The following is a 14,166-nucleotide window of genomic DNA, read 5'->3' on the forward strand; positions in this document are numbered from 1 at the left end:
ATGGACTTTTTCTGCGTAACAGAAACGTACCAACAACCAAATGACTGCAGCCCTCAACGACGCGAACCCGCAGGAAGTGAAAAGTCTCGCCTCTCTCAACTCACGTTTGAATCAACAGCTATACAAACTCTACGGACCCACTCCCACTATCATCGTTGTTATTTACCGACCACCTAAACACAACAAAGATTTTTAAACTGACATTACTACCTATTTGTCCCATCTGTCTTCACTATCTCCTAACATTATACTCCTTGGCAATTTTAATGTTTATATGGATATCTAAAATCACACATTTCCAGCAACTTTTCATCTTTACTCAATAAATTTGGTCTTCAGCAATTAATCAACTTTCCCACTCACTGCAAAGGACATATCCTGGACCTGGTATCCTGTTCCGGGATCACTACAAGCAACTCCAACTTCCCTCTTCAGACCACATGCTTCTAACTTTTTCTACAAACCTAACTTTTTACAAAATCAACCTCCCCCCGTGCCATCTCTTTAGCCAGTTCAAGAACATTAGCCCCGACAGTCTCTCCACTCCTATCAACAGCCTCCCCAGCGTGGACTCTCTCTCCACCCCCAATGAACTGGTTACTCACTACAATATGTGTGAATATTCTTGTTTATCCAGGTCATTTCATTCTCAGGGCATTAAATCGATCACAACTGGACTGTTCTGGTTGTCTTAGAAGAGGTTTCAACTTTCATCCGAGCAGGCTTCATCAGTTTATACAATTTCATGCAGTTCATGGTTTTGTCGATCGAAACGGCGCCGGCTTGGTTGCGGCGGGCGTCTGTGCATGTGTGGGCCGGAAGACAACGGAAAATGGAAGCGTGAAGTGGCGGTGGCACGGCTCCCAGAGCCAGCCCGAGAAAAAAAAACATGAGAGCCAGACCCGAAAGAGTGCGGGAGAGGCGGGATTCAAGGGTTAAATACCCAGGCGGTGTGTCTAAGGGACAGAGAAGGTTGGCAAGACCACACCCATCGACTTGAATTACAGTCTGCAATTTAGCCATAAGAATGGTTTAACCCTAACTCTCCCAACTTTGTACTCTCACTCATAGATAAAGCAAACTGAATGATTGTTTAAATTTTAGTCTTGGCAAATCAACTGTTTATGGTTCAATCACATTTCATGCTCTTTGGGCTTCAAATTAAGGCAAACGGTTCTCAAAGTCTCGCAGCGGCACGTGTAAAGTTGACACACTGACACGGACATCAAGGCATACATTTAGAATATTTCTGCAGAGTTCGTGAAATATCAAAACAGACATTTTATCTTCAGTTAAAAGCAACCCTGAATGGAAGCTGTCCCAGCTTGGTCTTCTTAGAGAGAGGATCCCCAACCCCTTGGCTGCTGTCAGTTCAAACAAAGAAAATTAGTCCTTGATGACTGCAAACCAAGATTTTGAGGGGACCTGCTAATTACTTTAGGGTCCACTTGACATACGCGAGGCGTCCTCTCAGTGGCAGTCTCACAGCAGGGCAGCCTGAAATAGTGCAGCCCATCAAGTGGGGGAGGTTCTGGCAACTGGGTCAGAGTCACTACACGTGTGAACATGATGTTATCTACTGAGTTAATGTGCTTGGTGAAGGCTTGCACTTCTTGCATTTCAATTATAACCCATGTGTAATCCACATATCTGTACCAATAACTTGGAGTTGTTCCCTTAGAAGGAGTTCAGAGCTCTCCTTTCCATGTCCTCCATTACAGGTTTGCTACCGGTGTACCGGGGACCCCATAGCACAACCATGTTTTTTTCTATAAAATATTCCCATGAATTGAAAATATGTGGTGTTAAAACAAAGTTCTAGCAAGTGGAATATCTGTTCGGAATGAATTGTGGATCTGTCTTGGAGGCTGTGATCAAGCACCTCCCAGTTTCCTGTGCATCTTGGGTTGGAATGCATGTGCAGAAGGAGGTGACATCGAATGAAACCATAGTTTCATTGCCAACCAGCTGTAGGTCTCTGACCTTATCAACAAAGTCCATTGACTTTTGGACAGTAGAGTATTCCAAACAAGGGTGCTAAGATGTTACCCACATACTTAGCAATGTTATAAGTAACAGTTGATGCTGCTGACAATAAGGTCTGAGAGGTGCCCCTTATTTGTGTATTTTCAGCAGACCATAAATGCCAGGATTGGTCTCCTGTGGCTATTGGATATAATAAATATATAATAAAGTGCAGGGTTGATGGTTCCTGACTTTAACATTTGTAGGTGCTCAGTGATTTTTTTTCTTTTACCCGCTGGTTGGGTCTCTTTTCAGTCTTTCATTTGTTGGCATCCTTGTGAAGTGTGAGTACCTTGTTATGGTTTTCTGTTGTGTTAAGGATAACTCTGCATCTCCACTTATCTGCTGACAAGATTGTGACATTTTCATCCTTGCTAAGCGTTGTCAAAGTGTTCCTTTCCTCTAGGGAGAGGGTGGGGGGTGGGGCTTTGGGATTGGAAAGTGATGCCGACTCTTTTTACTTGGTTTGTTCCCCATTGGTTTCTGTCAGTTTGTTCTTCCTAATAGCTGATTCTGTAGTCGTGATCATATTAACGATTGGAATTTGTTGTGGTGTCATGGCAAAATTCAAACCTTTGGCCAATGCCTCATCTCTGAATAGATAAGTTCTCTGTCTACCAAGATTTTTATCCATGTATTGTGTACATCCTCACTGGTTGAGTTCCCAGTTATTTGCCACAATATGAGCAACTGTGAAGTAGAGGTTGTTATGTCTCTGTTGTAATTTCTGAAACTTTCTTGTTTGTTTTTCATTGGTTTTGTTATGCTGAGCAAGCTGGGCTTTAATTTTAAATGTGATTACCTTTTTCACAGACCTCTTGGAGCATAATTGTTTGTAATTTGAGGAGCAATTCTACTACTTCTACCTTGAGGCTTTCAATGGTAAAATTGACTTGTCTTACGCTCTCATTCAAGAGTTGTTGTTTTTTTGGTATCTTTTCCACAATGTTGTCTGTCCTGAAGCTTTTCATGGTGGGGCATAGGCATAGGCTTGGGGTACGAGGCAGTTTTGTCTGCATCTCAGGTTTAGCGTAAGATGGTTCCGGTAGTCTGTACATTTTCGCCTGTCTTTTCATGTCCCCGCACCATTTTGAGGGTATCAGAGCCAAAATGTTCAGAAGCATGTCAATGAATATTCTCATTCATCCAAGCCACATCTATTCTGGACTGCCTATTGACTTTAACGTTTCCTATATCATTTGCCATTTTAATTGACATTTTATGTTCTGTTGTTTTCATTGTATTGCTTGATTTCTTGTAACTATGTTTATACGATGACATTGAGTGGCTTGAAAGGCACCTATAAATACCAATAATAATAATAATTCATTATGAATACATTTGACACCTCTGTTCATATTAATATATTAGTTAAGTAATTAATTACTTAGAATCTGTCGAAGCATGATGGGTGGTGCACTCATAAATGTGATATTGTTTTGGAAATATTTCTTTCTCTAACTGGTTTTCTCCATAAGCACGTTCTGCATATCTTTCCCCGACCATGCCGCCAACGGCCGCATCTGTGATTTTCCCGTACGCAGAAAATTCCTGTCACTCTTGGCTGCACAACGCCGGTGCTGTGCACGATGCATTTGATGATTAAAAACAATGGAAAAAGAAAGAAATACAGCTCATACCACTGATGGAAAGGTTTACTGACTTTTAAAACTGTGGTATACCTTGAAAACCTTGAGCGTGAGGCTGGTCGCCAGCCAATCGCAGCGCACATTTCGACAACCATTTACACTCTCATTCACACTTCAATGAACATATTCAATGGACCTAACATATCTATTTAGAATGTGGGAGGAAGCCACAGTACCTGTAGAAAATCCACACAAGCATGGGGAGAACATGCAAACTCCATTAGGCGTCCAATCTCAGAAATATGAGACTGTTTTTCAAAGTGTTCTGTAAATTGACTGTTTGTTGTACTAGAGCGGCTCCAACTACCGGAGACAAATTCCTTGTGTGTTTTGGACATACTTGGCAAATAAAGATGATTCTGATTCTGATTCTGACATCCACTTTGCCACCATAAAAAAAAATATATACAATACAGATACATTGCAGTAGATATAATATGCACTACTTTTTTAAAGATAGTTGCATAGTTTGTTTGAAATGTACTGTCCTCACCATGATGAAAGACTTGTATGGCATTGGGGTAAGTGACTTGCTAGGCTAATGTAGAAAGATGTCAAGTTTCCTTTATTGTGATTGGTCAGGGGGTGGAAGAACGATAAAATGAGAGAGTGGATTAGTTTCAATTTAACGATGGCATAAGGCTGCAATGAAGTGAGTGGAAAATGTCTTCCTGCTGTGTTGATTTGTGTGAGTTCACGGCTAGTTTTAACTGGCCAGGTTACGACCTATTGGCTTACACGCTAATGCAGTTATAGTGAGAGCTATTGGACTGAGGCTTGTATACCTAGCGAAAGGTTGGACAGCCTGTGATTGGATGGACTCAATCGCCTTAGTGATCTGACAGAAACCTGCCGTTTCTGTTCTGCATCTTCGTGGATGTTTTCCAAAGGGACAAGAGGAGCTACGCAAGGGCTGCTGGTACTTCTGGTGGACTTGATACTTATTCCCTCATTGGCTGTTGGGTATGGTATTTGAACTGCTCCTTCATCATGCGTAAATGAGAATGGCATTTAACTGGATCCGACGTCTCGTCGTCACATAGTGACGCAAGCATCAATAAGGTCTGCCACGGGATTTTATTTCATTACTGGCTATTGGTTTATTTTCTGTATGGTCACATTAGATTGTACAGAACAGTATTGTGCAGTGTTGAGTGCACAGAGACTAAATGAGGTCACGTTTTGATATATTACAGACAAAGGAGAAAAGCACCAATGACTACAGTGCAGCTATCTGTAGGACAATATTCCCTTTATTGATGGTTGGTTCCTGAAGCTGACCCAATATGGCCACATGCTTGACATGCCACTGGCAGAATTGAGATTTGTCAATGGATACTTTTAGACAAGTCTTGGAGACAATCAAGCAACTTATTTTCGTTCTTCTTGGTCTAACCAAATACGATGAGGTTGTCAAGTTATATGAGACAACTTTAATTACCTTGAGACACTGCAGTCCTTGGGCTTCTGCAGGTATTACAGACATTTTATTGCTAACTACTCAGCTATTGTAAAACCTCGGACAGACAAACAGCCAAACGAGAAACCAACATCTCAATCAGACAATTGTTACTGTATCGACTTATCGTTCGATAAATTAAATGGACAACGATAGTTTTTCCGGCCTTGATATGTGGTCATTGTTGTGGTGAGCCGGCATGCGGATCACACAATGAGCCGGCATGCGGCTCACACAATGAGCCGACAGAGTTGGACAGGTGTGCCATTTGCTGCTAGTGGGCTCATGGAACGCCAACGGACCAGTACATTCTTGCCGGTTTTGGCTCTGTCCAATACTCCACAGCCTTGTTCCATGTGCAGCGCATAGATTCACACAACAGAGACACTTAAGGGAAAGTTAACTGTTTGTTGTGTTTGCTAGCCCGCCTGCGACCTAACGAGCTACCCTACGAGCTAGCGAGTTAAGGAGCTAAACAGATCGCTCCCCCGTGGCGAAGTCTTTTAAAACGTCAGTGCCTCTCCGAGTTGTTGTGTGTGTTAGTTCCTAATTAACACTAATAGTGGAACATTCACTGTTTATTAATCATAACCTCAGTGGCACACATTATTCAGTCAGTAGTTGATCGTCAACGTATATTTGATTGACGTGAAGGGCTCGTCTTCAGCGGACCAACCACAAAGTAGGCGTGTTTACATGGAAACCTTTTTGTCATTCCGATTGAAATAATTCTGATTGAAGATCTCTGGTCAACTGTTTACATGTGATGTGATATTTTTCAATCGGGTGTATACATGATATGCACCACATTTAATTGGAACAGCCATGAGACATACGCACGTCGTTGTGAACGTCACGTAATTTAATAAGATGGAGGTCCGTGGGGCGGCACGGTGGCCGACTGGTTAGAGCGTCAGCCTCACAGTTCTGAGGACCGGGGTTCAATCCACGTCCCCGCCTGTGTGGAGTTTGCATGTTCTCCCCGTGCCTGTGTGGGTTTTCTCCGGGCACTCTGGTTTCCTCCCACGTCCCAAAAACATGCATGAATTGGAGACTCTAAATTGCCCGTAGGTGTGAATGTGAGTGTGAATGGTTGTTTGTTTGTATGTGCCCTGTGATTGGCTGGCAATCAGTTCAGGGTGTACCCCGCCTCCTGCCCGATGATAGCTGTGATAGGCTCCAGCACGCCGCAACCATAGTGAGGAGAAGCGGCTCAGAAAATGGATGGATGGGATGGAGGTCCGTGGTCTATTCAGCGCAGTAGTTGGCATTGTTTTTATGTTTATTTAACAAAACTGCTTGATAAAAGACACTTGTTAGTAGTTAAAACCAAGATCTCTGTTGCATACAAGCTCCATTAGGAGTCGCCATATTTACGCCGTGCGTAAACAATGACATCACCGCGCAGTCACAGCGCGACGAAGCTTGCACAGACAGAGCTTTTCCCGGCTTTATTCTGAATGATGGTATACATGGCGAAAATGTATTTCTGATCAGTTTGGCAAAATGAATATTCAACCCCTGTGAAGCCAGATGAAATTCCATTCAGATTGAGTTGAGTAGTCTGTTAAAACCAGTTGCAGGTGTGTTGCTCAGAAGACCTGACTGCACAAAGCTGAGTACAATTGAGTTGGTCTGTATTGATTTCCTGTTAATTAAACCTGACGCCTGGGGAGTAGCCAGTGTCTTAAGGCGCTTTCACACTGCATTTGGTTTTTATGACGCTCACCGCAGGATATAACGCAGGACGCACAGGGATGACGACAGCATGGGACAAGCGTGTCGATATTTGGCACTGGTTGCTAAGCTACCAAACAGGAATAGCCCACTGGTTGAAACATTAAGTAGTTACAACAGAAAGCCCTGGCTTTGCTTGTAATAAGGAGAAGGAGATGTCATAAAAAGTGAAGAATGAGTGACTATGTTATATTTTATTTGAAGCGAGCAGTATTGTTAAAAATGCTAAAATCACATGTTTCTCCCACTTTTCAACCAACCTGGTATACTCAATGGAGTGCCGTCTTTACCACGTCACTGTACCTGCGATTGGCTGGCAACCATTTCAGGGTGTGCCTCCTGCCCGATGATAGCTGGTATAGGCTCCAGCACGCCCGCGACCCTAGTGAGGAGAAGCGGCTCAGAAAATGGATGGATGGATGGATGGTACGTCATTTGTCTTGTGATCCAGAGCTGGGGATGCTGGGAAACTGCATTAATCATTCCCCCCCCCCCCCCCCCCCATTTTTTCCCTGGATTTTACTGTACAACTCTGCCAAAGTCCTTGCTTTTGTCACTCTGAAATCACTCCGCCACCATCTCGACATAGTGTTGCGTTGTTGTGCAGCGGCAGTACATACACAATGAATTAATTGGTAGATGGTGAACTGTGCTCTGCTAAGTGTGAAAAGTCCTTTCGTAGTCTTTGACCATTTCACCCAGTATGCTCAGCCTTTCCCTACAAGTAATGAGACTGAAACAACAGTGGCCAAGGTGTTTTTGGAGGCGTTCATCCATTACGGCCTGCCCACATGTATCCATTCTGACCAGATACGAGACTTCAAGGGTAGGTTAATAATTAAAGGAGCTTTTAGGCATATGGGGAATTAAGAAATCAATAACTACTCCTTACCACCCTCAGGGAGATCTGCAGCCAGAGCGCTTCAACTGCATACTCCTGTCCATGTTGGGCACTCGCAATCAGTCTCACAAACAGAAGTGGAAATATGTAACTTTTCTGGTGTAAGCCTCCAATTACCCGTTTTGAGGCGACAGGCTACTGCTGTCTGTTGATATGTGTTTTCGTCTGTCTATTGGAGAAAGAAAATCAATGCACAACCCTCCATCCATCCATCCATTTTCTGAGCCGCTTATCCTCACTAGGGTCGCAGGCGTGCTGGAGCCTATCCCAGCTGTCATCGGGCAGGAGGCGGGGTACACCCTGAACTGGTTGCCAGCCAATCGCAGGGCACATACAAACAGACAACCATTCGCACTCACATGCACACCTACGGGCAATTTAGAGAATGCACAACCAGTATATGAAAAGACTAGAGAGCCATGCGTAAGGAATAGGATCTGAAGCTTCGATGAAGAACCATCAGAAAAAAAGTGAAGCTTTGATAACAAAATCCGAGTTCACAACCTGCAAGAAGAAGACAGAATACTTTTTTAGGCATCGGAAATGCTCCAGCACGCGGGCGTGCTGGAGCATATCCTAGCTATCATCGGGCAGGAGGCGGGGTACACCCTGAACTGGTTGTCCGCCAATCGCAGAGCACATACAAACAAACAACCATTCACACCTACGGGCAATTTAGAGTCTCCAATTCATGCATGTTTTTGGGATGTGGGAGGAAACCGGAGTGCCCGGAGAAAACCCACGCAGGCACGGGGAGAACATGCAAACTCCACACAGGCGGGGCCGGGGATTGAACTCCGCTACTCAGAACTGTGAGGGTGACGCTCTAACCAGTCGACCACCGTGCCGCCTATATATGTGTTCATTGGAAATCTAAACCAACCTACCAGTTTACCGGGTCCTAATTTATCTGAGGAAGAGTGAAAACACTACACTGACTATCTTCTACCCATACAGTTCCTGCTGGGAGTCCACCAATAGTAACAAGTAACTGTAAAACCAGTCACGACAGCAAGAGCGGCAAAGAATGCAGCACGGTAGACTAGTGAACTAAAGAGTTGTGGCTCTGAATCTATTTAAATGTATACAGTATATAACTCTCATTACTGTATCAGTCCATTAAATAATCATAATGTATTGCTCCATTTATTTTGTAAGCTAATGCACATACTATACTCAAAATTATTTTCCTCTCAGTGAAGTTCATAATGAGCCCTAATTCTGACCCATGGATCAAGAGGTGATTGATTGAAAATCACAGACTTTCCACATCACAATTATACTAATTCAATCTTTCAGCTACCTTGTGGTCATTATAAAAAATGAATATTGTTCCTCTTTTGACAATGTGTAATCGCTGGACTCTAAACTACAACTTGTAAATGCAACCTGTAGAAATCGCAAAGCATAAATAATAATTCATTATAAAAGTGGCCCACCTTTTCCAAATCTTTAGATCAACAAACCCCAGCCCACAAGTAATATTGAGTAATCTTTCTGTACATGGGAACCAAAACACTTCCACTTCCCTAATCCACCTTTTGATGTGATTCATATTTAGTCATCTTTACGCTTGAGTCATTTTGGCACTGGTTGGCAACTTTTTATTTGACATCTAAAACACGTTCATTCACACGTTCCAGTCTCGTTCACACTGGTGTGGCTTTAGTTGTGTTCATTCATTTATTGAAACCCAATCATACAAAGCAGAGTAATCAGAACGAAAGCAGAAACAGAGCAGCAAGCGTTCCTTCTGGAATGTATTTGATGTCTGTGCCAGTGTGTGATGCTAAATGTGATGTAGTCAGACACCTAGCTGACAGAAACAAGGATTTGATGAAGATAGTGTTTTTTTAAGTTTAGAAGCATGTTGGGGGGGTGACTGTGGTAAAATATACATTCTTTTTTGCCCTTTCCACGCAAAAAATCGTAATAAATCGAAATTGTTATCTCACCGCTATTTATGGAGGCCACAGTGTTGTAATGTTGAATACTATTGTTTCTCATAATCCCTGCAATCAGCTGCCTCGCTTGGTTTAGTTTGTGTGTTCATGTTCATGTGTTTTCTGTTCGGAGACTTTTCATGGATTCCTCAGGATTTGTTTCATTGGCACTGCATAAGGTTCACATCGACTTATGATTGAATGAATTACAGTACATTATAAGTGTCTGTCATTGGCCTCTCACAAGAATGCACCTCCGATGCATAAGCAAACTTTCTGCAGTATATGATAGTATCATTAACTTGAGAGAAACATTTTGTATTGGGATCTTCCATCTATCCATCCATTTTCCGTACTGCTTGTCCTCACTCGGGTCGCGAGCGTGCTGGTGCCTATCCCAGCTGACTCCCCTACCCCTTCTCTTCGAGATGCAAATTAACTGCAGACTCTGGACCCCAAGAAACTCTCTCCTCCTATTTGGTGCCATGCATTTGTGCTATGCTATTTATGAGTGATAGAGGCTGCTTTGTGTCTCCAGTTTGAGGTCACTACACTCCTCACTATTACTGCACCAGCATTAACAACATTGCTGACATTATTTTTAAATTTAGTCCAACTTGACAGATCTTTGGCTTGTAAACCCATAATTTCAGTTCATTCAAATATCATAGCCATTTCAATGGTGTCACTTTGACAGAAAGAGTGCAACTTGAATACTGGCAGTGACGAGCAGAGCCGAGCACAGTCATGCAAAACAACTGCACGGACTGTCAGGAGGGCTTAGCCGTATTGTGAATTATGAATGTACTGGGTAAGACATTGGAAACAGTGACCTGCCAACAAGAAATATGTTAGGTGCTAGTACAAATGACTTTCAGTGTTAAAGTGCCTATGGGTCTGATTGTGTTTTTAAGATTCATTTGTCCATCTAATTCTTTCCGTAGGGAGACCTGGGCCCTGAGGGTCCTCGAGGATTGCCTGGTATGGTCGGACCGAAGGTAGTTAAACAATGATTATTCAAATGCTTTTAAGTTTGAAATGTTTTATTGTCAAGTTGTAGCTATAAAACTGCATATATGTATACCACGTTTATATACAGTGTATGAAATATTGTATTTATCTCAATATTTGTCAGAGCTAAACCACATTTTAGTAATTGTATTTTACAAATATGAATTTGTACGTGAATGTAAATCACTGTCATAGTTACAGTATGTTAAAATGAATATTGGGTTTCATTTTTGTGTGTAACTAATTTCATCCAAATTCTCATTTGAAATCTTAAGAAATACAAATCAGCAATATATTATTAGCACTTTATTAATTGAGGCTAACTGCTATATACTGCTGTCAATAATATGAGCAAACTGGATGTTCCCGATCGTCTGACATTTGTGGCAAAATTGCACTGATTATTCATCATATTTCATCCTTGCTAGGACTAAATCTAAATTTCTGTGTTTTTACTTTTCATTGATCCTATTTCTAAACAATTCTTCTGTATCTGCTACTACTTCATTTATCCTTTGTTTTGTTGTTCTCCCTCTTTTCCTCCCTCTGTGGCAGGGACCAGCCGGACGAGCTGGCCTGCCTGGATTGAAAGGTGATAAGGTGATCTAAATATTTATATTATTGGAGTGTACCTGTGTGTAATTTGGAAAAGACATTAATGTGAGCTATTAGTAGTAGAGTTCTTCATCCTGTTTTAGTGGCTATTATAATATACTCCTTGAAAAATGTAACAGAAAATATCCCAGTCATTGGAAGACAGCCCAGCCATTTTTAATTTGTTCTGCTGTTAATAAAGGTTCATAAATGGATCCAGGTTATGAATCTGAACAAAACTTTGCAGGCAGTACTGTTTTGCTCCAGTCTTATAGGGGAAGCATGTTGCCACCTACTAAAGGAGACAAACATAAACAAACAGTCCGCTGCCTTCCAAGGAATAAGATTTTCTCATTCAATAAAGTAAAAAAAAAAAAGTCTTAAATACCTTTATATTAGGGTCAATGTACAGTGAAACCTAGTTTCACGAACAGAATTTGTTCTGAGATACAGTAGAATATTGAGAGAAGTGAAAAAACACTTAACAAAGAAATAAGATGCTGTATTCACTAGAAAATCCTTGTGCAATGTTGTAGCCTTTTCGCATACATTATTATGGCCTCACTAACGCTATGACCAGCGAGCTCTCGTACAGTGGTCGAAGGTGGAACCTGGGCAGACTTTCACCTCTCTCTGTGTCCAGCTCCCTCCTTCTTCAGCCAGCCAGCTAGCCAGCCGTTAGGGCTGCACAACTAAACAAATTTTAATTGTGATCGTGATTTTGTCTGCCACGATTAAATGAGCCTGATCGTAGGTGATTTTTTACATTTAAAATGCGAGCACTGCTGCATATGAAAAGTGCTTCATTTGTAGCTGTGCCTGCAATGTAGTGAGCCAGCCACCAGGGGCGAACGTATGGTGAAGGCTTCATTAAGGGCCAGCACCATGCTCCCTGGCCAAAATAAAAGCTTAAAATGACATTAATCTCCAATGTTGTAATATATGAAGCTCTTATTTTCAAGTTGGCCCTCAGCACATTGGCGGCGTGGCGGTGTGTCATGGTAAGACACTATTAACAATCGTTGTAGCGACTGCCTTGACTTTTTGGCTGGCCTGACCGCAATGAAAAACTGCCGGAAGTAAATAGAGAGGGAAATCACAAACTTTCGAGTTCTTTGCAGTTTGTGACCGTGCACGACTGACCAATGGTGAAGCAGAACAACGAAGACATACTGCACCCATCCTTCAAAGTTTACCATAGTGATGGGGATTTTCAAATGAAAAGTCAGTGCTTACAACCGAATATTATTGTTTTATGCATTAACTGTATTTGCTTCCATGAAGTAATAGCATATTTATTCAGTTAGCCCTTGGTAATGTAATGTTTTTTTTTTAGGTACATTTTTATATTATTATCATCTATCATTCGGCGGCACGGTGTACGACTGGTTAGCACATCCGCCTCACAGTTCTGAGGACTTGGGTTCAAATCTGGCCTCGCCTGTGTGGAGTTTGCATGTTTTCCCCGTGCCTGCGTGGGTTTTCTCCTGGTACTCCGGTTTCCTCCCACGTCCCCAAAACATGCATGGTAGGTTGATTGATGACTCTAAATTGGTCGTAGGTGTGAATGTGAGTGCGAATGGTTGTTTGTTTATCTGTGCCCTGCGAATGGCTGGGGACCAGTTCAGGGTGTACACTGCCTCTTTGCCCGAAGATAGCTGGGATAGGCTCCAGCACGCCCTCGACCCTAGTGAGGAGAAGCGGTACAGAAAATGGATGGATGGATATCCTACCCTCACCTATGGTCACGAGCTGCGGGTCGTGGAAATGAGTTTCCTCCGCAGGGTGTCCGGGCTCTCCCTTATAGATAGGGTGAGAAGCTCGGTCATCCGGGAGGATCTCAGAGTAGATTCGCTGCTCCTCCACATCGAGAGGAGCCAGATGAGATGGCTGGGGCATCTGATTCGGATGCCTCCCGGACGCCTCCCTTGTGAGGTGTTCCGGGCACGCCCCACCGGGAGGAGACCTGGGGACGACCCAGGGCATGCTGGAGTGACTATGTCTTTCAGCTGGCCTGGGAACGCCTCGGGATCCCCCCGGAAGAACTGGATGAAGTGGCTGGGGAGACGGAAGTCTGGACGTCCCTGCTAAAGCTACTGACCCCGCGACCCGACCTTGGATAAGCGTTAGAAAATGGATGGATGGATATCTATCATTCATTCTCATTTGAAGAATCTTTTTTGAACGGAACACTGTTGCATATTGTTTGTTGAAAACAAGTGCAATAAAAATAAAGATTTTTCCCAAACATGAAGAATAATCGTGATTTGATCAAAATAATCGTGCAGCCCTACTAGTTGTCCACCTCCGGTGTTTTGCTTCTTCTCTGGATTGGCTGTACTACACATAGTAGATGCTCCTTCTTCCGTGAGGGAGGTCTGTGGAGTTTTTTTTTTTTTTTAACTTGTGTCGTTTGTGTGAACCTATCCAAAGCATCTTTGGGTGTTGAGAAAAGCACAACACAAATTTGATTTATAATAATAATAATCATCATAATAATTATTATTATTATGCACGGCAAGATCACAAACACGAACATCATTCTCATGTTTAGTCCATTATTATTTTTTTCCTTCCTTTTATGATTAGGCTTCTTCAAAACACTACAGCTAGCAGTTTGTAATTTCTTTGGAGCCATACTGAGGGGAAATTTTGAGCCCCAAAAAAAACAACGATACCTGCAATGTGTGATGTATGAAAAAATAATGTTTATGCGATGCATGAAAAAGCACAACTGAGCATTGTGTCATTTCCAAGACTCTGATGATGTTCATGGACCCAAAATTGTGTGTTAACTGAGGCAATAATTCCTCCAAAATTTTATTTGTGAACTGGGCCGTTCGTGAA

The 14,166-nt window shown here is 42.5% G+C and overlaps 1 protein-coding gene across 1 annotated transcript in view; it reads left to right on the plus strand.

Annotated features, from left to right (window-relative positions):
- LOC133406508 (collagen alpha-1(XXIV) chain) overlaps positions 1-14,166 on the plus strand; it is a 117,350-nt gene that overhangs the window by 55,980 nt on the left and 47,204 nt on the right. The window contains exons 15-16 of the mRNA XM_061684169.1: positions 10,659-10,712; positions 11,281-11,325. Coding sequence (XP_061540153.1) covers positions 10,659-10,712; positions 11,281-11,325 — 99 coding nt within the window. The remainder of the gene's footprint in view (positions 1-10,658; positions 10,713-11,280; positions 11,326-14,166) is intronic.

Source organism: Phycodurus eques, chromosome 8, assembly GCF_024500275.1.
Source record: "Phycodurus eques isolate BA_2022a chromosome 8, UOR_Pequ_1.1, whole genome shotgun sequence".
Taxonomy (NCBI): Eukaryota; Metazoa; Chordata; class Actinopteri; order Syngnathiformes; family Syngnathidae; genus Phycodurus; species Phycodurus eques.